At 40.7% G+C, this 27,257-nt stretch overlaps 1 protein-coding gene across 3 annotated transcripts in view; it reads right to left on the bottom strand.

The window, feature by feature from the left end:
* ARHGAP24 (Rho GTPase activating protein 24) overlaps positions 1–27,257 on the bottom strand; it is a 292,263-nt gene that overhangs the window by 146,502 nt on the left and 118,504 nt on the right. For all 3 annotated transcript variants that reach the window (XM_076337010.1, XM_076337009.1, XM_076337011.1), the window contains one exon: positions 2,181–2,268. In XM_076337010.1, the coding sequence (XP_076193125.1) occupies positions 2,181–2,268 (88 nt within the window). The remainder of the gene's footprint in view (positions 1–2,180; positions 2,269–27,257) is intronic.

Raw genomic sequence — 27,257 nt, 5'->3', positions numbered from 1 at the left:
ACCCTTCACCAGCTTCGTTGCTCTTCTCTGGACACACTCCAGCACCTCAATGTCCTTCTTGTAGGGAGGGGCCCAAAACTGAACACAGTATTCGAGATGTGGCCTCACCAGTGCCGAGTACAGGGGCACGATCACTTCCCTACTCCTGCTGGCCACACTAGTTCTGATACAGGCCAGGATGCCATTGGCCTTCTTGGCTGCCTGGGCACACTGCCGGCTCATGTTCAGCCGGCTGTCGACCAACACCCCCAGGTCCTTTTCTGCCAGGCAGCTTTCCAGCCACTCTTCCCCAAGCCTGTAGCGCTGCATGGGGTTGTTGTGAACCAAGTGCAGGACCCAGCACTTACCCTTGTTGAATCTGTATTTACAACTCTTTGGGCCGGGCCATCCAGCCATTTTTTTTACCCAGCAAAGAGTGCACCCATCCAAGTCAACAGCAGCCAGTTTCTCCAGGAGAATGCTGTGGGAAACGGTGTCAAAGGCTTTACTAAAGTCCAGGTAAACAACATCCACAGCCTTTCCCTCGTCCACTAAGCGTCCCTTCTATCCCCCTTGTCATAGAAGGGGATCAGGTTGGTCAAGCAGGACCTGCCTTTCATAAACCCCTGCTGACTGGGCCTGATCACCTGGTTGTCCTGTACATGCCACATGATGGCACTCAAGATGATCTGCTCCATAACCTTCCTCGGCACTGAGGTCAGACTGACAGGCCTGTAGTTCCCCGGATCCTCCTTCCGGCCCTTCTTGTAGATGGGTGTCACGTTTGCTAACCTCTAGTCAACTGGGACCTCCCCGGTTAGCCAGGACTGCTGATAAATGATGGAAAGTGGCTTGGTGAGCACTTCCGCCAGCTTCCTGAGTACCCTGGGGTGGATCCCATCTGGCCCCATAGACTTGTGCGTGTCTAAGTGGTGTAGCAGTTCGCTAACCATTTCCCCTTGGATTACGGGGGCTTCATTCTGCTCCCTGTCCCTGTCTTCCAGCTCAGGGGGCTGGGTACCCCAAGAACAACTGGTCTTACTATTTAAGACTGAGGCAAAGAAGGCATTAAGTACCTCATTCTTTTCCTCATCCTTTGTCACTATGTTTCCCCCTGCATCCAATAAAGGACAGAGATTCTCCTTAGCCCTCCTTTTGTTGTGAATGTATTTATAGAAACATTTTTTACTGTTTCTACCGCAGTAGCCAGATTAAGTTCTAGCTGGGCTTTGGCCCTTCTAATGTTCTCCCTGCATAACCTCATGACATCCTTGTAGTCCTCCTGAGTTGCCTGCCCCTTCTTCCAAAGGTCGTAAACTCTCTGTTTTTCCCTGAGTTCCAGTCAAAGCTCTCCGTTCAGCCAGGCTGGTCTTCTTCCCCGCCAGCTCGTCTTTCAGCACATGGGGATGGCCTGCTCCTGTGCCTTTAAGATTTCCTTCTTGAAGAATGTCCAGCCTTCCTGGACTCCTTTGCCCTTCAGGACTGCCTCCCAAGGGACTCTCTCAACCAGGCCACTAAACAGGCCAAAGTCTGCCCTCCGGAAGTCCAAGGTGGCAGAGAGAAGGCTAGCAAATCACTTAAGCAATACACGCAGTCAGCAGTACCGCTCAGTTGACAGGGTAACGTTCTTTAGACAAATCTACCCCAGGAAAAAAAACACCCAATCAAAAAAACACAGCTAAAAACAAGTTTAGGGTTTCAAAGCAGCGATGCTTGCTATTGTTACAATCTGTTTATCCACCCACAGTGACCAGGGAGCATTCTTAAGTCATGGTACTGATGTCATCAAGCCCATGTGCTATACTGATAAGCTGTTGATGCTAAGTTATGGATTCCTTTGTTACCACAGGACACACTACTTCATAGTAATTGAATATATTTCCAATAATTGAGTATATTTCCAATATAATCTAAAATAATTACCAAATACACTTGTACTATCACTATGCCACTCAGTGGTGCAGCCCCTTGCTGCGAACAATCATGCTTTACACTGACAAATATAAACCACATCCTTTTCCTACGCTGTCCAGAGGTGAATGAAAAAATTATGAATAAAAGTATTAACAAATTAACTAATTTTTTTTTCCTTAAATTGAATCATTAATCACCTTCAGCTTCTGTTCTGGCAGAACAGATGTGGCCACTTGCCACCAAGAACAAAACTGCAAAGACTTTTTACAGGGAGTAGAATATCCTACCTGGAACAACTTCAAAAAGGAACTTTCCTGGACTTTCTTCATTGCAGGGATGCTCAATTACTCTGTTGCCAGGCAGAAAGATGGTACCCTAAAGAAAAAAATAACAACAAACATGGGATTAAAACTGCTACCATGCTTCTGATAGACTAACGTTTCTTCTGTTGGACTGGGGTATACATGAATTTGTGGTGTTGCGCCTGGGCAGCTGACTTCCAAAGGGAGACTGAGGAGGGATTATCCCAAAAGCCAATATCATAGATCCCCTTAATTAACTGAGGCATTCAATAATGGCTTTAGGTTTTTTTCTTCTCTTGGGTTTTTGATACCATGCAGATTTCTGTACTAACCACATGGACTAATTCCACTGTGCTGCAGGGAAAATTCAAGACTAAAAAGAAAGGGTTAGTTTGACCCTGTCGGTAAAAAGCTATGAAGTTGCATGTGTGAGGCAGATGAACTTACCAGTTAGGCTTCTTGGCTAAAGCCAAAGGATATGTGGACAGAAGAGTAACATCAGTTTGTGGGGTGCATACCCAGTTCCTGCTCTGTGCCCTTTCGCCGTACCATCCCAGGGAAGCAGTACAGAGAAAACATCCCACTTCCACCCACTGGCAGCACCAGCAGACCGGCATGCTGCAAAGCCACAGCAGGCACAGCAAGAGTCCTGTTCAAAGATCCATTTGCTACAGGCAGATAGATGTCGGATAATCTCTGTGACGGGCACTGAACGCCTTTATAACAGCTTTACTACCTTGAGAAGGCAGATGGGGAATTTTAGCTGTGCATATTTGGTAACATTGGTTACCAAAAACAATGCCTGCAACCCTCAAAACATTTCTGGGGCTGCAGTGGAGTGAAGACATAACTTTTTGTTGGTTTGGTTTTTTTTTTCCCCCCTCCTTCTTTGCCCTGCTGTCACATGGGATGGATAGACTGCCCCTTTCCTCTGAGAGCTCTTTTTCATTTTCAGATATTACAGCTCCTCCTAGTACCATTTCCTCCTCAGTTAGCAGGCAGTCCTTAATGAAATTATGCTGGGATGGCTGTTCAGGGGTAAATTTTCAGAGCAGCATCCTAGGAATTGTATTACGTATAAGCTCTCCATCACTGTTAATAGGAGATAATACCTACTTACCAATATTCTCCAATTACTGCATAACAGGGCCCCTATCCCTAAAGTAAACAACTTACATAACTTACATGGCTTAAACATAGAATATCTTGAGTTGGAAGGGCCCCATAAGGATCATTGAGTCCAACATGGAGCACCATTTTCCATAGCAGTTTCACCAAACACTGCTTCTAAATATCCGTCAGACCCCTCATCTAAACAGCAGTAAAGATATCCCTGTACAGGAAAAACATCAATTCTGATATCCAGTATTCATTGCTATGGCCTGTAACCTTCATTATGAGCAGAAGCATTTACCATTACTGGGAAGGCAAGACAAGCAGAATGCTATAGTCTTCTCACAAAGGAGACCTTACAAATCGACAGGAAAAAGTCATCTGAAGAAACAGGTAACAAATGTTTCACAAAATCAGTATTTGTACCAGCTGATGTGAAGACTGAGCTCTACACCGACTTGTCACTATATTGCTGTCTGCCAGTGGGTACAGTGTGTCACGGGAAGCCAAAGACAGTGTGCTCAGATATTTTTTTCAGATCATACAAAAATCACCTCCATTAAACACTATGATACTTTATACTGAAAACAGATGAAACAGAACAGTATTCTGCTGAGGTGGTATTAGCAGCAAGCATTAGCAGTGGTGGGCAGCTTTCCCCACTCACTGCATATACAGATGTATTATAAGCATTAAGTGCCTTGGTCCAATAGCTCTGCTAGAAGCTATTTTCCTTTGTTCCCGCTACAAGCAGCAACTGTTAATAGTTGTCACACTCCAAAGCCTTCTGTGAAATACCTTATTAGGCAAGAATAGTATCATAAACAAAAAAGATTATATGAACAGGAAAAAATAAGTCACAAAATAGCTCAACTTCTCATATAACAGCTGGAAAAAAACAGCAACATAAGGAATACATTTTTCTGAGGAATATCTAAAAAACATTTTTAACTACATATATTTTATGTCACATGTAATAGACCATTAAGACTGGTATAATTTTCTTGTCCACTTTAACTTTCAGCTTGAGCTGGTTTTACCTAAAAAAAGCTCCATCCAGCACACACGATGAGCAGATCAGAGTCTTCACGCTGGAGTAAATTTCACTGGCTCAGGAGCTTGTGTCAGGCATACAACATATTTAAGGTAATTATACATCTTGCTATTCAATTAAACAAAAAATACAACATGAAGGAGACCTAGCCTACAGCACTGTAAACTAAAATCAATTTACGAGACAGTAAATGAAAACTGCATTCAACTTTGTTGTCAACTCATTAGCAATAGACATGCTGCAGTCTCATTACAACGTGATGCTTTCTGATTCTTTGATGTAAAACCCTTTTAGTATTTACTTTACAGTGAGCTGTCCTAATGACAGATTTTTGAGAACATAAGAACAAAACAGTCATAATACTTATAACCTTAGTGCCTTCATTTCATAGATGAAACCTACTTCATCTACTAAAATGTGAAGCCTAAAGCCACACATGACACCTAAGTTAACATGAAAGGAATCCAGACAGCAACACCGTACAGAATATTGCTGTCATTTAAAAAGAAAACATGTCCTCAAATGGTAATTTTATTTTACTATCTATTTTCAGAACTATTATTGGAAACATCAGTGCACATGAAATACTTAAAAATATATATGTGTGTGTTTTTTTAAAAATAAGAAAATAGCTTTGTTTGTGCAACATGCACCTGGATGCCCCAGACTAGCGGGGAAAGCCTAAGAGAGCGATTGCAGCTCTTTCACTTCCCATTCTGTCTGCTTTCACACCCATCTGTCTGCCTTCGCCATACAGCAACACTTCCCCTTCAGTAAGTTTTGTAGCTATCTACATAACGGTACCAAGGCTATCTGGAGTGTCCCTTTGCTTAGTTTCTCAGCAGCTGGCAGCGTGTTTCACACGAGCACGCTGACACCCAGGGAACATATCTGTACTGTAATAAAACCCCTGCGGCCCCTTATGTGGCACAGCCCTGGCTGCCGGGTATTTGATACGAGCAGGGGACCCCAGTCCCCACGTCACTGTCGGTCCCCTTGCTCAGTTGTCTTTCTGGGCCCTTAAGGTGCAACATCTGACCCATCCTTACAGCTTGGATAATCCAAAGAGTACAGACTATCTGAAAGTTGCAAAGGTTCAACAAGTTAAAGCTCTGTTTTTCCCCTTGAGTCTCTAATTCCAGGGGGAAATAAGAGAAAACCAACTACATAGTCTTAGACACCTAACAAGGTAGTAATTTGCACATAAAAGATGAAGGTGATTTCCAGAGGAAATACATGTTTTTGACTTGGGTATCTGTGCATGTAAATGTTCCATAATTAGAAAACTTCACATTGCTTCATATCAAACTTTACCAATCATTCAAAACTGTTTAAAAAAAATCTCAACCCAAGACTACAGATTGGACCAGACTAATATCCTGCTTTCAAAAAAGAAAGAAAAAAACATGATGCCAGCAGGGAACAAGACATACAGTCTATAAAAATACAGAAAAAAGGGGAGTGGGAGAAAAATGTGGCACTGACCCAAGTCCCTCCTCACTCCCATTGCCATTCTGTTCATGGGCTGTGCCTCCACCAAGTCAGCAGCATTTTGCAGAGCTCCTGCTGTGGTAAGCCCGGGTTGTTTTTCAATTTCCAACACTTCTGTCCTTACCAGGGCAGTTTTGCTTCTCTAGCTGAGCGCTGAGGATGGCTCACAGGATGCAGGAGAAGTTTGGGTTGCTCAAGAAGCATTGGCCTTTTCCCTAACCAAGTATCAAGCCCACTTTGAAAAGGAGCTTCTCGCACACATGGCTTTTATTACAGTACACTGTTGCTTCAAACCAAAGATCACCTAAATAGCAGAACAACATTTTTGTTAAAATTAAAAATCTGCATATATGAAGCCTTTAACTGAAGAAAAATTACTACTCAGTTAACGAAGTGTCTCATAAAATACTGCAGTGCTGCAAGAATGACATAAATCTACTTTGGATTAGAGTCACAGCATTACAGTCTTGCTCAAAGAGATGTTTTATCCCACACTGGTCCCCCTCAACACTTTCAGCACCATTCAGCAGATGAACTTCATGAGGAAGCATGGAAGAGGAGACAGGATGGCCACCACACAAGTGCTTCATGACAGCCAGCTAACAGATGGTATTTCTGTTTTGCACACTGTGTAACGCACTGTAACAGTGAAGCAACCCTGTGCCTCTTTCTTTTTCATTACTTTTCCCTAGGTACACTTTTCCCCAGCCATGTTTGAACTTCATTTTCTGAAGCAGACTTATCACCTGTGTTCAAGAGATACCAGGTTTTTCCCAAGAAAGCTTATGATACAAGTAATTCCCATGCCTTTAAGATGCTGACTGGCAACTACGAAGACAAATACATGATTTTCTGGATGGATTTTACTCAAAAAGCATGTAGACACATGAGGAAATTAACTGCTTTCTTGCCAAAATAATGTCTTCAGTATTTATTCTAATACAGTTCCCCAAGGCTTAACTGGTCTATTTGCTTGGTTGTAGTTTGTCCTGCCGCCTCTTAAAAAAGTTACTTCAGAAGTCCATGGTATCAGTAGTTATATAAGATGTTCTTCTTGCCCTTCCAACTTTGATGATTTATCAAAGATCATTGAATTCTTCTTCAGCTTTCAAGATAAGTGCTGCATTTACATATCTCTTTTTCTTGTTTCATGGGAAATTCTTCCCAGGAATTTTTTTCTGGTACTTTTGTATAGTTTCAGTTAACTTAGAGGATCTTCACATAGTTTCTTCCTCTTTGCTTGTTGCTAGAGGTTGTTTTACCGGTTAACCACAACAACACAGAAGTGGCTGCGTTGGTTTGGCAGCAAAGGTTTCCAGGGTTTTATCCCTGCCAGAGTGCAGCCCCTGAACAAATGCAGCCCAGCTACTCATGCCTCTCAGCAAGATGGCTCCCAAATCAGCTGGACTGCATCCCTTAGAAAAAAACAGTCCTCAGAAATAGTGCTAAGAAGGCCTGCAGCTTGCAATCAACTGCTATTCCCCATGCCAAGTGCTCTCCCTCCCTAGGCAGTGCCACACTAAACATCTCCACAGCTCTTAGAAAAGGTTTGCTTAGAGAGGGAGGAAGGGGTAAAGAAGAATCAGCTCTCAGAGAGGCAGGAAGGCCATCAGCCAGGAACGAGGCAGCTGATGGGGAGGATTAAGAGGCAGAAAGGATCTTTGGGTACATGTGTCTGTTATATGACTCACAGCTGTGTACAACACAGCATTGTTATGTGGTTTCTTTTGTCACTGTTGCTGTTTCTGGAAAGTCTTAAGTGTCATACTTAAGAACAACTGTGCACTTCAACTTGGATGGCATCTTAAACTGAAAAATACTACATTTAGTGGATAATACTCTCAACATCACTAGTATTTAAAAGGTTGCAGCCTGAAAGGCATCCATTGTATTTCATAGTAAAGCCTGTTCAACCCGGATTAAATAATATACCTGATACGTATGCACACACACATATATACATACATGTATATTTCTACATGTACATACAGATGTGTACATGTATTGTGAATTCATAAACAAGTGATGCATAGCAAAGAAGTGAACATGTAAGCTGATATCAGTTAACTATGATTCCTCATTCCTCACATAACTACTGTTTTTGCCTTTAAACTATCACAAAAATAGATTCTCTCAAGTCCAAGCGAGCCCTTTGTGCTGTCAGGAACCTACAGACATGAGGTAAGGAGGAAAATTTATAGCACAGGCAGAAATCCATTTATACTGAGGTCAAAATGAAACCTGCACTGTGCTCACTAAAAGCACAGTTTGACTGCAGTAACCTCTTAAAAATCCAACTTGATCTCCACCATTACAATGTATTTCCAAGATCCCAGTAAAATCACTTGCTGCGAAAGGGCACAGCAACTCTGAAAGCCAGCCCTTTCATTTAACTACCTATGCAGAGATATCTGTATTTCAAACTGGGATCTGGGCCAGTTAACTAGCTGGCTCCAAACTGTGGATCAGTACTGCGGCAGAGGCAGAGAACTGCTTTGGCTGCCTCTAGCCGGGCAAAGCCCAACAGATCCCAAGTGCACTTGGCCCTGCAGCATAGCATGACCCAGCAGTGTTCACAGCATGCTGGCTGATGTGGCTTGGCTTGCTTTGTCCAGCGCAGCACCTCTGGTTTGCTTTCACCCTTGCTTAGCTCTGGTGTTTGCTGTTACTGCGTATTGTGAAAGCAAACTTGCTTCTAGAGCCTTATTCTGCAAAAAAAGCATCCTCTGCCAGAGGCCAGCTCTTTGCTTCAAATTCACTGGCCTCTCTATCCAATTAAATAACAATGGTCGATTTCAAAACATTTCAGTCATTCCTGTTGCTGTCCTACAGTTACAATCTATCAAGTAATTTGGTGGGATTATGTAGCAACAAATCTATAGATGAGTAGTTACCATGAGCAGGCTTAAAAGGTTGTAACTGTGACTCAAGCAGTGTAAATGCTCTGACTACTAATCTCCAGTGACAGTTTGAAGCTACATAATTGCTGTTCTTCAATTTAAACAGGAAGTATCTTTGTCCAGAGATCTCGTCCCCCACGTACATTAGGGGTTTTAAATCTTATTGGTAAACACTACGTAAAGAAAACAAGTTTTACGGATTTTACTGAATTGCCACTGTTATATATACGTAATGTCAGGTTTTCTAGCACACATGACAATAGTGGGACAACAATAAAATAGTTAATACAATCTATAATTGTAAGAGAATGAAGGACCAGATGTTCTCTTAAAATAATTTTTTGATTATACGAGAACAAGATTTTTTAGGTTTTTTGTAAGAGTGGATTTTTATACCACTTAAGCAACCAAGCTCTGGAAGAAGTACAATTACCACAGGAGGTGATGCAGTCTTTGTCTTGCAGTTATTGCAGCCATTTAGAGTTTTGCAGTATGCACAGGGAGAGAACAAGCGCTATCATATTTGAGGCATCTGGGGCGGCTATTCAGATTTCAGGGGGTAGGTAACATGCCAGGAATGAAGACAGACGAGGACAGAGAAATTAAAAAAGAAATAGGGTTGGTTGGATAAAATTCAGTCAATACACAGCATACATTTTTCTGGCATAAATTCCATTGCATTTGACATTTTCTCATCTGGCTATATTACGCATTACTCCAGTTTGTTTCTGTTGAAGAATGAGAATTGTCATTTAGTTCTCAGAAATTCCGGAAGGAGTATAAAAGAGATTTTTCCTTTACCTAAGGAAAGGTTCAAACCTACCTCATAGCTTAATTTTCTAAACAACAAATAAATTCACCTCTGTGGTTGTGAATACCACATGTACTGTTTGCTTAGCAATGAGCACCAGAACATTTACTCTGACACAAGAGAGAGAGATGGCAATTTTACTAGGATGTGACTACAGTTTTTTAAAAGATTTTTCTATCCTTCTCTCCTGCCACACATTTCACTTAATGGTTGAGTGCCTCTCTCTACTTGAGAGAAACTTCTTTCCTCAAGAATGAAGCAATCTTGGCTTGAGCAGCCACTAGAAAAAAATCCCTTTTTTGTTCCACAAGAGAAAGAAAGATCATACCAAGTTAAGCTATAACACCACAAAAAAATTAAGTTTGTCTAAAACCAGAGGCTAGATATAGGCATATTGCATGCCTACGGTTTTCATTTCTCTAGTAAGGGCAAGAGAGAAGAGTGACCATTTCCTGACCACGTCTGAGACAATGTCTGAGATTATTAAAAGCTGCTTCTCTTTCTGAATCTGTTTCCCAACACCAACCTCTACCTTACAGTTGAAAGTAAAACTTAACATGCTCTTCCCACCTCTCAATTCTGCCTGCTATTTTGAAGAGTTTCAGACAGAACTTGGGTTAGTATGAAGCAGCTTTCCTTTCTAAAGCAGATTTTCTGTGGTATCTAGAGAAGCTTTAACACCTCTATTTTACCCACCCTCTCCTGGCTTCTCCCTAATGAATGAGCTTATTCAATTATATGTTGCCAGCTTCTGTGAGAAACACTGCTCCTCCTGCAGAGATTTTGCTTTTCTTTCTCAAGTTTGTCACAGGGGGATATAAGGAGCCGGGAAGATAGTTATAGGGGGTGAGCCAATTCATGAGTAATGCTCTTGAGAGTTAGCTCAGGCATGAAGGCACGGTGTGCATCTGCTCCCACACAAGCACTTCCAGAAGGAGTAACTGGGACTGTGATTTGGGAGAGGGGAGACAGGTATGATGGGACTGAACTTAATTAACTGAACAGGACAGGTCACAGGGTCCAGCGGCCGAGAGGCGTTGCGGGAGCTCTACAATATAAGGTGTATTCCTGGGGAACCCACTCTGCAATTGCCATATTGCTTACAGAAAGGACGCCTTGGTATTTTCTGAAGGCAAAGAAAAAGGAGACGTATAAATAAATTCAGAGATTGCACAGAGTTTAAGGACTCATGAGTACAAGCTAAGCTCATTATTAGATGCATGCATGGAAGTTTTGATAAAATTAGGCTTCATAATGATCATTAAATTTTGATCAATAGACAACAACGGGACTGGGCATTACTGAATTACTATAGAAGAGAAAGGCAGCTATGAAAAATCTTACTTCCAGTAGCTCTGGTCAATAAGAAATTTAGCTTATTATTAGATAAAACTGTTTTCCCAAGGAAAAAACCCAATAAAGCACAAAGCATCAGAACACAGAGGACCAAGTCTTGCTTTACAGATGTCTTTTGCAAAGGAAATTTACTGACTTCTAGTTCTCAGAATGTCTAGGCCAAAACATTGCAATTATTCCCCAAAAGAATGATATTTGGCAGGAGAAAATTTCAAGTATGGCCTCTCATTTATATACAGAGCTCTCCAGTGACAGCCTTGACAGATACAGCAACACTGTGAGAGAACGTAGCTTATATGATTGAGCAGGTTAAATCAAATCAGTCATTAAATACTGAACTAAACATTTTTCAAGGTATGATTCAGAGGGAGGGAAAAAAGGCCCTAAAACTGAACTTTCTATTCCATCTTGGTTTCTTTTCTTATTTTGAAAAGTTGGGCAACCAGTGGTCACTGCACACAGTTGCCTTACCTCCAAGGGTCAAGTGGATATCATTTATACACTCAATTTGGTTTAATTCCCACAGCTGATGGAAAGGATTAGGATCTAGTCCATGATGGAAAGAAAAACATTTAGAGTTACCAGAACTGCTAATGATAATCAAGTGCTTTGCTGGTTCTCATTCTGAATTATGCTTTCACATTGCAGAAGGATTAATTCCACAGTCTAACAATCTGTGGAAACACTAACAACACTACATCCTTGTTGGAAAAATATACAGCTGGATAACTACGGTTGGCTTTCAGAGCAGATTGTCAAGACCTGACCCACTGTAACAGTTAACAGGTGAATATAAGTGATAGATATCACAACACTTAAAGGAGCAAATGTCACCCTGGAGCACAGACGATGGAGCAACAAATAACTTGTCTGTTCGCCTCTGAACTGAAACAGCCTCAGCCTGAACACTGGCCCCAGCCTGGGACCCTGTGCTGGAAGGTGGGTGCAGACCCAGCAGAGAGAAGGTGGAGAAAACCAACACAAGTGATCAGAGCACTAAAATGTGCAACCTCTCTCTCAAAGCTGGTCAGTGGGCCAAAAGGAGCTGAAGCAATTTGCTCCAAAATAACCATGTGCTTCAGTGCAGCGGCTTGCCATCGTTTTCTGAAGATCATCAACAAGGACTAAAAGAATAAAGAATAATGCCATACAAATAACAATCAAATGAAATAAATAATTAAAATTTCACCATTTCTAAGTCCCAGGAAACCCTGCCAGAGAGGCCTTTGCAGGGGAGTGATCTTACTCAGGTGTCTGAGGCAGGTTCACAGGGGACCCTGCTACACCCACCAGCAGGAACCCTGCAGTCACTCTGGTTTAGCACCAGAAGAAATCTCCTTTCACTATCACTTAAATACAGTTACTCTAATGCACACAGCCAGAAAAACATTAGTGGGTAAAACCATGGTCAGGTAAATCCCAAGTGGAGGTCAGACTGCTTCTGACCATCAGAAATAACTTACCACTTTCAAAGTTTCTCATCTAGGATCATTATCCTTCTCCCCCCCACTCTGTCTTTTCTTCAGCATTTCTTACTGGCTTAGCTTATGATAACAGTCTTGCTTATGACAACTTACACTACTCTGCTCTTATAAAGCCTACTAAAAGGACAAAATCGGGCTTTTTAAACTGAAAAATCAAATGAGATAAATCATTTTTAAATATACAAAACCCACCTTTGTTCTCTAGGTCCAGTGTGAACAGGAGAAGAAATAGTAAACAGCTGGAGAGCACAGCCTTGAGAGACTGAAGTCTTCAGCTCTGAAGCACTTCAAATACAGATAAAGACAAGTATTTATCAGGAATGATTAACATAAAACTGTTCTTGCCTTGAGAAAAGGGATGATTCAAATCAGTTTGTTCGGTTTTGGTTTTTTGGGTTTTTTTATGACTTCCGTGTTGAATTCAAGAAGTAAAACCCTTTCCAACCCCAACACACACAGCATTTTTCCAGGAAAGCTATATATGGCCAAGCATCCCACCCAAGGACAGTTCATTTCCAGGTCAGTATGTAGTAAAAGTTGAAGTTGCTGCAGATTTCCTAGAAATTACACATAAAGTGCAACTTTTACAGCATAAGTAAAGAAAGGTGGCAGACAGAGACATGGAAACGGGAATATGACTCCACTGAAGTAGTTTCTTCTTTTCCTGTGCAAATATTCTTACTGGCTTTTGGCTAGCAAGAATATTCCAGTGGAGTTTGCCTGTCCTATATGTGTTATCATCTCACAGTTTTTTATTGAAGAAAAAAAGATTAGTTTCACATGGAAAAATTTTAGAGCTTAATGGCAAGGGTTATCTTTCTTCTGCAAGTTTTTTAATGCCTATATTGCCTGTTGTTTTAACATCTATACATTGTTTAGAATTTGCCTATATAGTAAATGTTTTATGAGCATGGCTTGTAAGTGCTACTGCACTACAAACACCACATTGAAACAAATTAAATAGCTCATTTAGCTTTCTGGCATCTAGTGTAAGATACTCTGTTGGTCCTTGTCTAAGGGATTACATTAATTAGCAGTGATCCTATCTCAGGGAGACTGGGGTCATGTCTTCCGTGCTATCTGAACAATTAACACAACTGGAAAACTGATTCACTGATTACAAATTACTTCTCAAGCAGTACAATTTGTGTACAGTAGATTTTTTCCAGGTTTTACTTTCAGTTCAGAGTATTAGTCTGCTTCTTCCATTCTGTGATACCATTTCCAATTTAAAACTGGACTTCTCAGTTTCTCATCTTTATAACTGATCTGAATCACACGTTTTTATAGCTTTTGCATGAGATCTAGCTGTTTCTTAATCAAAGTATTAGTAACGTGTTGAAAAGTATCCTTAAGTATTTTTATTTTGCAACCTAAATATTGAGCAGAGAATTCTGGCTGATTAAAAGCTGCCTTAGGAACTGAATTGTTTGATACTTGATGGATGCAAGCATATAAAATGCTGACACAGTTTATAAACATACTGAGTTTGCCATGGAAAGCTGATGCTTTTGGCAAGACAAAGGTGTTCTAAAAACTAGACTCTTGGGCAAAATAGATACCTACATAAATATATTTATGAATTAAAACATACTTTCACAACTTGAGGTAGAAATTTGGAGAGACAACATAAATCAAACACTTGTTATTTTCACGCGGAAGTTCCTGCATGGTGCTATAGCTGAATTTGCCTTAATGCTTTCCTATGGGCTGGGAAGAAGGGAAGGAAGAGCTTTGTAGAATACAGGTCTTGCAGGTTTCGCTATACAAAAAAAATAGAAGTTTTCCATTACGTTTATGTAAGTCTGCTCAGAATACAATCATTTGATATGTTTTTCGAGGACAATGCTTAAATTACTAGCTATGTAAGAAAAAGTGCCAGATATCCCCCAATTTAAATAATTACAAAATCAAGGCAGGGTTAAGTGGGAGCTGGTTTAGGTCAAGTCAGGTACCAACAGATCACAACAGCCCCAAACCTCTAGACCAGTTCAGTTATGCAGAACACATGCACAGTTCTGCAATTTTGCTTGCATAGGTTTGGGTGCGGGTTTTTTGTGTACACACGGTTTCTTCATAATCCTCAACTTGCACCCTGCATTCAAGGGCTCTTTCAAGTTGTAGCAAGTCCATGAACTGATCTGGATCACAAAATCAACCTAGGATAATGCAAAAACCATTCAAGGACCATCACAAACAAATCCTCTTGGCACTAGTTTAATTGACCTGTTGTTTCCCCTTGGATATCCCTTTCCTACTTATCTCCTTCAACAGCCAGGACAGGAAGGCCGGTTTGCTACTCCAGGAGGAATTTACAAGGTGCATGATGAAAATCATACAGTCATAGGCTAACACAGGCTGGAAGGGGCTATACATGGAATAAAAAGTCCACTTTTCCAGCCTTTAGCTCAGCAGTTTGGCTATAACGACACTATGGGAGACCATATCCAAAGCCTTGATGAAGCTGAGCTATACAGCTGCTCCCTCCGTATCCAAAAGGCCCCAGAAGGACTCGCTCCTGGACCTTACCAGGGACCGCAGGGAGGCTGACTTTTTGAATTAAAGATGTCTTTTAAAACTAGCCAATACTTTTCAAGATTATGTTGTCTCAAAATAGCATTTACTTCAGTGAGAATAAATAAGACTTTCATAATCTGGATTTTTACTCACTTCTCCTAACACCGAAGGTATCTTAAAATATTCTGTAAAGGTACAGCAAGAATAACTGAGTGTACTTGGGTTTATTACAGCTTTTTATGGGTTTTCATATTTAAGTACGAAACCATCATTTATATGCTTTTCCATAAGACAGTGTGACAAGCTTTCTGCAGACCTGTTGGGGGGGTATCTTGCAGAGTGCCAGACAGTCTAGGACAAAAATGGATTCAGGGTGACTGGAGGCCAACATTATTAACTGCACTGTAGCAGCTGCTCTGTTCCACACTATATTAATATAAATAGTTGAGATTCCATGTTGCTATTTTAATAAATTACCAAAACATAAATGACCATGAAGGTCTTCACGGTCTGCAGGAGAGATCGCAGTATCCCTTACAAAAGTGGAGTATGAACTGCAATTTATGCAAGAAGAGAAACTAAGACAAAGTTCACACAGCAGGTGAACAGAAACAAAACTCCAGGTTTTCTGGCAAACACACTAATACTCTGGCCAGCAGACTGCTCCCTGCCTGGAGTTATTGTTGAAAAGGGGCCTCTCCTCCAACTAACAAGAAAAAATAGTTCATACCAGTCATCTGCTGTCAACACTGGAATCTGCTTTTTTGAAAGAGAGACAGCTCCTGAAGTTTTACGCGTTTTAAGTGGTTTTAGATGCACGTTTATTTGTGTTGCACATTTATTTTCTTCAAAGTGAAAACACAGGTCAAAGATGTCAAATCTGTTAGTCCACCGATCTGCAAGTAAAAATGTTTACTTTGGAGCCTAACCAGAAGTGGCCCCATTTTCTGGCATCGTCACAGCTACAGAGCATACTGACTACAGCTGGAGGCTGGGATCATCATGGGAAACCAAGGTACTGATTAGGACACGGCAAGAAAAAGGGAGGGGGTGTCTCAAATTTAGAGTTGCTTGTGAAAACCGTCACATTATTTTGTCTCATGGGACAAAATGTAGTTCAGCCAAAAGAAAAACAGAAAATCCTGAATTCCAATCTCACACTTGAGCCATTGGCTCAAGGCTGCTTCAATAGGCTGCTTCAAAGCCTGTTGAAGTCAGAATAGACAATGAAGGTAATTAATAAGGTTTCATTATTATTTTTTAAGGATTTAATTTTACAACTCCTGTGCTGCTACCAATGGCTATTATTAATCATGCCCATTACTTTACCTATGAACTTCACAAATCTCTTCACAGCTTTCTCCCTTGCTATTCTACCTCCTTACCTACTGCTTCTACTTTTTCTAGCACCTTTCTGCCTTCTACATCCCTTCTAAAACACCAGAGAGCTTCAGTCTGGTCATTGCATAGCTTAACTAGAAGTTGCGTATTGTTTACTCAGCCAGAAATGTTTTCCACATCCACAGTAAGTGAAGGACAATCAAGGAACTACATAACAAGCATCCACTACGCTCCTGGATGGAAAACAAGAGTGGTGATTCATTGAAGAGCATAGGAAAAAAGATCCTAGTAAGTTGTAATCTTCCAAACTGTTGCCAGTCTAAGGCCCTTAAGTGACACGCACAACTCACCAGTGGTAAAAAAACAGCACATCAATTTTCTGCAGACTCTGAGAGGATGGCATTTGTCCTTATGCAGATGTTTCAAGTCTGGCATATTCCATATCTCCTAATTCACCTCTGAAAACAGGCTGCAGAAAGGAGACCTGGGTGAACCCTTCTCCCGCTGCTGCAAAAAAACCTCCACTAAGCCCTGTCTTACAGGTCTTAATGCACTCAAAGGCTTTCTCTCTCTCACACACAGAAGTATAACATCCTAGTACATTTTTGGTTTACTCTGAGAAACATATCTTACATTTAGAAAATCCAGAACTGATTTCCCATTAATCTCATGGCACAACATGAGCTTGGGCATCCTTCAGCTCCTGACAAAACACCAGGTCCCTGTGGCTTTGAACAAGAAGCTCATCCTCATAGCTGAGCTGCACGAAAGCCATATTTAAGATTTAATGTCCTTCTTCACCAGTATGCCACAATTCTAATTAAAACACCAGAGTTGCTCCACTTAGAAGCATTTGCTAAATGGTATCTCAGAACGCCTGAGATAAGGGAAGTCTCAGCAAAGGCAAGTGACAGCATTAATTTGACTTTTTCTGTTAAATAAAGAACAGTTCATTAAAATCTTTAACAGGTGGCAGGTTTGGCAGCTCTACTGTGTGTAGGCTCTAGACAGATTTATCATGCCTTCCATTTTAAAACAATTACGTGAACGCATTTTCTCAGAGAAATTATCTTGTTCACAAAAGCATTCTGTTCAAGGCTGCTGTTTTAACTGTTACATCAATCAAATTCTGTTGTAAAAATGTTAGCATCAATTTTGACAATCAGCACCTCTCATTTATAGCTTTGGAGCTTTCTTCATTAGTTTCCTATTCCAATTGTGGTAATTTTTACATTTTCATCAACAATTGTCAAGGAAATATGGAATACAAACTGGTTAACTCATCTAATGTAGCTGGACGGATACCCCGAGTGAAGCAGACAGCTGCAGGTGAACTGCTTCTGAACGTGCCACATAGCAATCCAAGAAGAGACATCCAGACTCACAGGCAGATTTTGGAGTTGGGTGGGGGGTTGATATGAAATACGGCTTTTATGGAAAAGCAAGATTTCAGCCATTCTAAGGCTTTTCACTGAACAGCTGTCCTGGGAAACATCTGTCTGAAGAAAAAGGGATTATGCTGCTATGATTTCCCATTTTTACTCAGAAACTCAGTTATTTGTGTATGTACCCAGATGCACAAAAGCCAGACACAATTCCCACCTTTTTCAATCAGCACCCAAAGGAGAGGTCCCTCCTGTGGGACAGGTCAGGGGAGACTGGGTGCACATAACCCCTAGGAACAACAAAGGGGTTAAACATTCCCACCTCCCCCACAGAGGAAGAATACCAGGGCCTCACATCCCAGATCCAATCCATCCGGCTAGGAACCTTTCACAAATGCTTGCTATTTAGCCTGACAAACATTTAAGTATGTATACTATGAAAAACTAGTCCAACCAAGAAAGCCACTGAGTGATAGCTTAAATCTAAAAGACAGAAGACTTTGGTTCAAACTTATTTTCTGCCTGCGTCAGCAGAGATATCTGAAGAGAGGCTTGGAGCTGTGAAGAACGAAGCAAGTTATCATCATTTCTACTGCTGTGATCCATTGTCAGAGCCCCAATCAAGAAGTGGGACCCCCTGGAATACACTTAGCACAAACAGAACAAAAAAGCTCTCCAGCCTGAGAGCTCCCTTGAATTGCAAGATGATAAACATCGTAGTCACTCAAACACAAACAGTAGCAAGTTCATTTGAAGCAACAGTATCCATCTATTTTTAGCAGGGTTTGTGTTAGGGAACAAAAGGCTATTTTCCACAACTCTAATTAGAAACCCCCATCTCTAAACCACCTCCTTTCCCTTTCATAAGAAGAGTTTGTATCAACGATCGCTCCAGGGAAACTTTTCCCTCCTTCTCTCATTCTCTCCCTCCCTCCCTTTCTCTCTTTCTTTCTTCTTTTTTCCCCCCTTTAAAGCAGAGAAGATCAACTGATGAGATGTTATTCCACTCTAGGGGATTGAGTAGATTTTCATTTTGAAATACAAATTTGTACTACAATTTAATGACCTCCCTCCCGAGTACAAGATAAAGGCTTGTGTTCCCATTTATGCAAAGATTAAAAAAGCTTTGAGTGCCGAGAAGAATTTAGGATAAAGAAAATTATTTTTGAACACAAATGGCTTTATCCTCTAGGAAAATGAATGCAAGTACAAAAGCCTGCAAATGCTCCTGTCTGATATTTGGTATACAGTCCTCGTCACTGAGTTTCAGAGCATTTTAACTGATACACAGCTGTTTTGTACCATATATTCAAGACTTAAGATATCTCTGGCCAAGAGGCCTTTTAAATATGAGTGCCAGTCAAACAAATGACAGCCACCATCAGCCTTGTGGGATTCTTGTCTCTATTATTAAACTGAGATAGCTACAGCATCTATCCAAACGGCTGGTAGGATACAGCCTCACATTATAGACACTGTCAGCATTTTCGGGCTTCTGTCACTCATTATTATTAATATCATGCTACTATCAAGAGAGTTGCAGTCTGTCCTGGTCCCTGCTGTCCTGTGCAATGTCTTTGCAACAAACAGACATTGGAAAGTAAGACAGTGGATATCAGAGCAATAACCACCAAGCCCTTTTTGGCATTTAAACTTTCAAAAACTATTAACTACCCTTTTTTCACCCATCCAGTATCAACTCCTGAACTTGCTATTCTTAAAGGAAAAGGATGAGTTCTAAAACCAAACTGTCCTCATTTCCACAGGGGCAAAAGGACCCATCTGATAAACCCAAGCTGAATAAAGGCACTGCCATGGACCTGTTGTATTGAAGTTTCTTATACTAATCAGTATGGCACCATCTCAGTTTCTTCACCACTGCACTGTGTTCTGTGCAGTTGTTACAAACTTCAGCTAGTAAAGAGCAAAAGGCATTTTTATGTGCCTTGTTGCTGATAAAGAGTTAAATGTCTTGTTTAAAGGTACTCTGGCAAGACTCCTCTCAAAACACTTTTATACTGCCCAGTCTATTTTAACAACCTTGGAATGATTCTTGATGGAGGCTAGTATCAATTACTCCCCCAAAACCAGGGTTCAACTATTAAAAACAAGAAAAGCCCACCACCACCCAAGACCACTGGGTTAGTCCACACAGTGTTGGTGCCAAATCCAGGAGCAGCACCATGGGCACACTTTCCAGCTGTAGCTCAGGACTCCAGCAATTGCGAGGTCTGAGATAAGGCTACGCTAAGAAATTCGTGAAGGTGCTCCAAATTATTTTACTCCCTGCAGTCAGTCATTACACGTTTTGCTACTAAAATTCTGCCTTCCCAGGACATATTCTGCATTGCTCTTTTGCATTGCAAATAAGTTGGCCCTTTGCTGCAGTGATGAAAATGGATAAGACTGCCAATTTAACAGACTATTCTGCCCACATCTCACAGGCTTTGATCAAGCCACGCGTGGCTGGGCTCTGGGCATTTCACTTGGATGAGATGAGCTCCTGTAGCGAGTGTTGCCCTCGTAGATTTGGCCCCAATAGGCAGGAGGGGCTTCTTTTCCCACGTCGCTGACTGTCTGAGTTGGAAAGGGAATGAGAGCAGCTCCAGAAAACCAGAGTCACTTATGGAAATATTTGCAGACTGCCAACTGAAGAGTAAAGAGGATTTCAAGAATGCAGTTTGAGGTCATTCAGTTTTTATCTACTACACAAGCCACTCTGCTTGGCAGAGAACTAAGAAAGCCTCTTTCCATAGCAACAAGTCATGTTGTACACGCTGCTTATTAAGCTGTAAATACGGCTTTTATCTCAGAGGTAATGGACTTAGAGAAGGCTATTCTTAAGCACTAATAGGCTAAAAGAACTCAATTATTTTCATTTAAAAACTAACGAGGCTCTCTTGTGAGCTATTCATTTTGTTACTTCAGGAGCCATGAGGCACTTGTATCACATCCAAGTAAATAAAAGGAAGGGAGAAAAAAAGTCATCATGACAGGCCCTTTTAATGGACACAGACCTCCTACAGTGCTGAAATTCCCTTTAAACAGGAAAAGAGAAAGATCATCAAAAAGCCCATCACAGTACATTGAGCAGTGTGCAAGGGTCAAGCTGTAGACAAAGACGATTATAACGTAACTGCTTATCATCCCTAATCATTTGGGAATTTTTACAGCAACATTTCAGCATTTAGGCTGAGTGTGGGATGGAAAACACTTGAGTGCTGGTTTTCTCAGGCCACTCGATATTGACCTGATATCATGATTAGTCTAATGCACAAGAGCTCCTTTCTGACAAGATCAGGAGATTATGTGAGATTACAAGAACAGGACCACTGCTACCAGCTTGTCACCTTCTCTTTGGGGAATGAGTCCTTGTGAAGGCTACCCACTTTATCTTCCTCTGTGGCCACCCAAGACTGACTGCTACAAGCAGTCACACCTTTAAAAACTTAAAACACATAAGGGGGTTGCTAACCACTGGAGGACAAAAAGTTATTTCTGGTGTTTGAAAGCAAGGTGGAAGACAGCCCATATCTTGTGTGGGGGAGAAAATCCTATTATTCTGTCAACATCTGTGCACTTTCCATATTCTATTGTTATTCCTTCTACCTAACAAATATATTTAATGCTTCTTGGCTAAGTCAGGTAGTGATGATATGGCCTCTGCTGCTGCTAAAGTTTCTTAATGCTTTACTGAAAACATGATGCAAAAACACAGGAAAAAAAAGTAAAGAGAAAATTAAGAAACCATTATTGAGTGCTGCACTTCATGCTATTGCCATCAAAATATAATCTCCATTTCCCAAGTCACTGCTATTTGATTTGCGCCCCTCTAGCTCTGTCTGGCTCTTCCTCATATAGTGCTCGCCAAGCACACAACACAAAGTGTGCCTCTAGGTCCCTCCTCTCTCTCCCACCATGACAAAACAGCTATCTATACCTAATTTAGTCTCCTGCTAGCTCAGTAATGACACCTGGAATCCTTCAGCCACTTTTTTTTTTTTTTATGCCCCCATGGCTGTTTACAACCAATAGGTGTGAGTCTGTTAAGGATGCCTGCCCAGACAAGAGAGCAGAGGTGATGGACAGAGGTAGCAATGCACCACCATTCAATCTCACCTCAACTGCTTCATAGGTTCCTGGGCACCTTTTTCCACCATTTTTGCTTCACCTCATTTCCAGTCCCATCAATTTTCCAGCAAAACAAACTATAATAAAATCCTTTCAAAAGCTGTTTTACTTCTCCAACACCAGACCATCCAAAGTTCACTTCCTGGTGCTACCTGTAACACAATGTTTTTGTTTGAAATGGCTATTATTTTCTGCTCGTTTCCTCTTTGCCATTTAATATCTGCAACACACCAATGAATGACAAACATTAGACATGGGACAGGCTTTGTCTTGTTCCTTCTAATTAGACAGACATATCCATAATCAGGCTTCTCACCAGATATCCACAACTCATGAAACAGGTATTGTATATATGTAGAGCAACTTGTATTCAAAATAAAAGACTCTATTACAGTATTTTAGCTATATATCCAACAGAAGATGTGAACTCCTTATGATCGAAGTGTAACTCACAATAACCACCCCCAAAGAAACTTTTCTTTACTAAGAAACACAGCATTCAAGAGCAACATCTTAAGCACAAAAAGCTAACCACAAGATGAACTCTGTTTAAGTAATAAGGCTCAAGCTCCATAACATTTCCTGGAGATTAATGACCAGCTGAAGGAGTTGATAACCAGAAGCAAAGACAAGTGAAGTCCCTAGAAAATGTTGCACGAGGCCAAGCTCGTTACCCATAGAGGAACTGAGGAATAAAAAGGAGACCAAGTTCTATTCACTGCCTGTCCTTAGGCGTCAGACTCTAAAGTTATTACTACACTTTCACCATTTTCAGAAATAGTGCATTTTATTATGAAAAAAGTAAAAAGCAAATTCAAGTGTCTGAAAGACCCTCCTCCAGCAAGCCATTGCTGAAACTCAAGTTTTTCTGTCTGCTGGCCAACATGGCAGGCAGCTCAGCAGACACTGAATATTCTCTAGTTCAGTTTCACAGAAACTTGCTAAAATACAGAATAATTTCCATATGGTCATGTACTTTCTTCAAACAAAGAATTTTTTAAATCATTTTTTCATCATTAATGCCTTATTGATGTATTTTAATTATCCACTGCAGCATCAGGGCTGAGATGATAAAGCAGCAAACTGTAGTTTTAGGCATTCAACTTGTCCCCAAAAGGAGTCCCATTTTTCATATAGCCAGTGTAGCCAAATGAGCACTGAAAATTCATCTATCATGCCTCCACAAGTTTATCTCAAATTTTATTTGCACATTCAGGTAAGTAATTTTAAGTAAGCAAAAGGCAATCTGACTCCCAATCTAAATGCACAGGCTACTGAGTCTTTCACAAGTCAGTGTAAACGTAGTAAGAAATGAGTAACAGTTGGTGAGAAAATATCAGCTTCTGGTGTGCAGTAGAAATGGAAGCAAAATCAAAATTGCCTTACAAAACACAGTAGTTAGTTACCTGCTGAAATTTATCTGGCAATACCAGTGGTCACCCCTCAGTCTGCAGACTGTGAGTAATGGCTGAAAACTACAGCCTTATCTCAGGCTACCTCACCAAAAGTTATCTGACCTCTGGGACAACTGCCTGCGCTGCCTCCACGCAGGGCAACCGGTCGCACAGAAAAATGCTCCCCTTGCTTTTAAGACTTTCTTCCCATCGCTGCTATGTTATCTTAGGCATCCCGCCATATGCCTCATCACCACAATCAAGGACATCCCTTCTACTCCAGCAAGCTCTATTTTATACTGCAGATGATGAATGGTGACAGTCGTCTCTAATTTATTGGGACTGTTATTCTCTTGATCCAAAACTGTTGGGAGCTGTCAACCCTGCTCACTCGCCTTCTGTGTTTTAATGATATGGGACAGGGAGACACTTCTGGAAAACTCATGTAGGAGTTAGTAAAAAAACCCTGCGGTTTATGGTTTGATGAAATGATTTTGTAGAATTCAATGGGGGATCATATATTCCTTACAGAAATGTTTGGAGGTCATTAAACATCTTAGTATTTCAGAGAAATCTCCAGTATAAAACAATAGTGAAACTTTTGTTCTGCCCTTTTCATTTTAAGTGATACACAACATTTCCATAAAGCTTATGAAGAATTTTAAGGTTGGAATAAACAGTTAATAAATTTGAATATTAATCTCTTGTTTGTTCCTCTCCTTAAGCAGAAACCGGCCCTCAGTTTCACAATCTGACAAAGCACCGCAGTAGCAGTATTTGCCTAGACAAAAAGAGTGAACAATCCTGTGATGAAAAGTGCTAAGTGCAACACAGTATTGTTTAAAAATCCCTCGTAGTAATCTTAAAAACCTATCAAAAATCCATTAGTGATAAAAAAAACCCAATACATTAACCCATTAACAGTGTCTGACTGTAAAATTGCTCCTTGAAAAAGAGGTAGACATTAGCATCTTACAAGAGCATATAAACAAACATATCCATGTGGTCTATTTTTCTTGCTCTATTTGATACCATTGTAATCATGGTGGTCCTCTTTACATCTGGTGTTTACATTAAATAATTAACAAGTAATAAGATTCATCAGCAGAAAGTACTTGTACAGCAAGGAGCAAAATGACATGGTTAAGATACAAAGTATCTTTACAAGAATTATATTTCAATACAAGACTCAAGAAAACAAGGAGTGGGTGGGTTCCTGCACCAAACATCTTAACATCCCAAAGCCATGTCCCTTTTACTTTAGGACCACATGAAAGACATCTTTGCATAATGCTGATTATTCTCTGTACTTGCCTAGCTGGGAATATCTACACCCACCAGCCTCTAGTATCACAGTGCTAGTATCTATAAAAGCACACACATGAGAAGAGGCCCATTTTCATTTATGACCTAAGCTAGGACTAGAAGAATGCATATTTCCAGAGATGATTGGATACATTTGGCAAAGAAAGGGATTTGGCACTACTCCATCACATACGCGTGATTTTTCCCTGCCCATTCAGCTTATGTGACACTGGAAGAGTCAGTCACTCACCCACCAATAAACTTAGCAGGCAATACTTGAGCAGATGGAGAGGAGCTGCCTGGGCCTTGCCTGATGCTAAGTGACTGCATTAATCCCAGTATTATTATGCAATTCCTACAGATGTCATCTCTTAGGAAAACAAGTAACATAATTGCCCATATGCAAACACTTGATACACACACTATTTCACTGTGTCACCAGCTCCGTACAAGTCATGGACAGTGTGCAAGGTCCAATGTATTTTAGCATTACACTCTGTAGTAATAATGCACTTCCAGTATCATAGGAAGTTATAAAAAGTCCTTCCTTTCTTACTTCCCCACAGCTGAAGGTACAGGGCCCTTACTCATTTTTTTCAAGGCAGGGCAGTTACTGTCTCCTGTAAGAAATTAGAAATTACAACATTACAGTAAATTTTTTTTTCAGTTTACTCCACACAAAGCTTATGGTTCCCTCCTGCAGGTAAGTGAAATAAGCAATGCAGACCAAAGAAACTATCATCATACAGAAAAATTTTCTAGTGAAGAGCTACGAAATTTCAAATGCAGATTTGCAGATTCCTGCCAGCTGCGCTTATATTCAATTTACTGTTAATTTAGAGAGAATACAAAAGCCATTTTACTCATCCTTAAAATGGTTACAAATCTTCTCATAGGTGACTGGCACAGAACTGTCACCGCCATACCACAGCCTTCAGATGCCATGCTGTGGAAGAGGATATTATCCCAAAGGACCAGCTCACCCAACTTGTATTCCCTAGCTCTGGCATGCTTTCATCAACCCGTTACGAACACACTGAAGGCAACATCAAGACATCTATGCAATTCAATCAAGTGCATCCAAGCTCTAAACACATTCAGATCTGCGTGTTCTTAAGCAAGTTTAAAAAGGCCATTTCCACCATTGTGATCCTGGATAATAAGAGCCAGGCTGCAATGAATAGTTGCCGTTTTCATGGAGTCTTCATATGACACACTGCCTCCATTCTCTGCAGCCGCAGGGAGCCAACCCTCCTTGTTCCTTATAAAATATACTCCATGGGTTTAAAAGAACATTTTTCTTTTAGGAACCTAACTTTGTAGTTTCACCAAGTTCTTTCAGGTGAACAGAAAATCTCATTCTTCTGCTTATTCTCACAATATTGGTTGGGTTGCTTGTGCATGCAAATGCTGAATGCATGAAACTTTTCATTCCTTCTTCTGAAGGAATGTTTTCTCTATTTTCCACTAAAAAGCAGGCCTTAGGCAGACAACAACAACAAAAAATCTAATTCCTGGAACTCACTATAAAATGCTGCAGAAAAAAAATAAACGGGATAGTTATTTGTCCATCTTGCTGATGACAGAGCCTAGCATTTGCAATTGCTCCTGCAATGAAAATCTCAACCTAGGTTAAAAATCAGTGTCTCAACTATTATAACACTAGTGGCTTAATTTACCTAATTATTTTTTTCTATGTTTGCAGCTGACAGTTTTGAAAAGATCTTACCTTAATTAAGATAGTCCTGGCATGCCACTTCAGGTCCCTGACAGAGTCCATGGCTTTGTCTTAGACAAAAATCTTTGTCACACTCAGTGCACAAAAATGTGCATCCTATTGTGGACTTAACCCACAGATAAAACTAAATTAATGACGATCAATTCCATTGAATCTTTTTCAATATGCTACAAGCCCCCCACAAAATGAGGTCTGTATATTTTCAAAATAGTAACTACAATTGAAGCTTCTTTTCAGATCCTATTAAAAATATTATCTCTACCTGCTTCCACTCACATTTTGCAATGTTTTTAAGTTAAAAAGTGTTTATTGAATTATCCATACACTAAAACTAACTGTGGGTAATTGAAAAACCTAGGCTCTTCCTTTTGGGATACTAAATTTCTCCCCACAGAAGATTGCACAAGCCTTCATATATTTTGCAAGCCACATAATAGGTAACACTTTCTGAAATTACAGTTCAGAAACTCTCTCTGTTCATTTGGATACCTGCCATGCTAGGTGGGGCAAATGATCATTTAAGGATGAACATTTGTCCAGATCTACGCCCTTAGGCTTCCTGCCCTTCTCTCCCCCAAGACCCCAGCCTCACTTTTGTTCTTTCCAAACATTCCCAATACCCTCCCACCCCCAAGCTTTTTTTGGCAGTTTGTCCTTCCACTCAACCAACACAAAGATGGGGAGAATGTGAAAGGACAGTGTTACCTGGAGTAACGCTGTATCAAAACACAACTGCATCCTGAGCATGCTTTGCATCAGAGTGCAAGATGCAAAATGGGACTTGTCACCAGAGCTAAGTGACAAAGGCATTCTAGTGTCTGCCACTCAGGACAAACACAGGCATACACAGAGCACAACTCTCCTGACACTCACCTGAAGCATGTGTTTTTCCAGCGGTTATTCCTCCTTCATTACCAAGCTAGTTCGGAAGCAGGTATGCACACTTGAGTAACAACTATTTGCTTTGAAGAGAGAAAAGAGAAATGCCCAGGCCTGAACACTGGTCACTACAGATTTCTGGAGCACATCAAGTCAGCGCAAA

The sequence above is a fragment of the Aptenodytes patagonicus genome, chromosome 4, assembly GCF_965638725.1.
Source record: "Aptenodytes patagonicus chromosome 4, bAptPat1.pri.cur, whole genome shotgun sequence".
NCBI lineage: Eukaryota > Metazoa > Chordata > Aves > Sphenisciformes > Spheniscidae > Aptenodytes > Aptenodytes patagonicus.
Note: the sequence above shows the minus strand (reverse complement) of the source record. Positions and strands in the feature narration are given on the sequence as shown.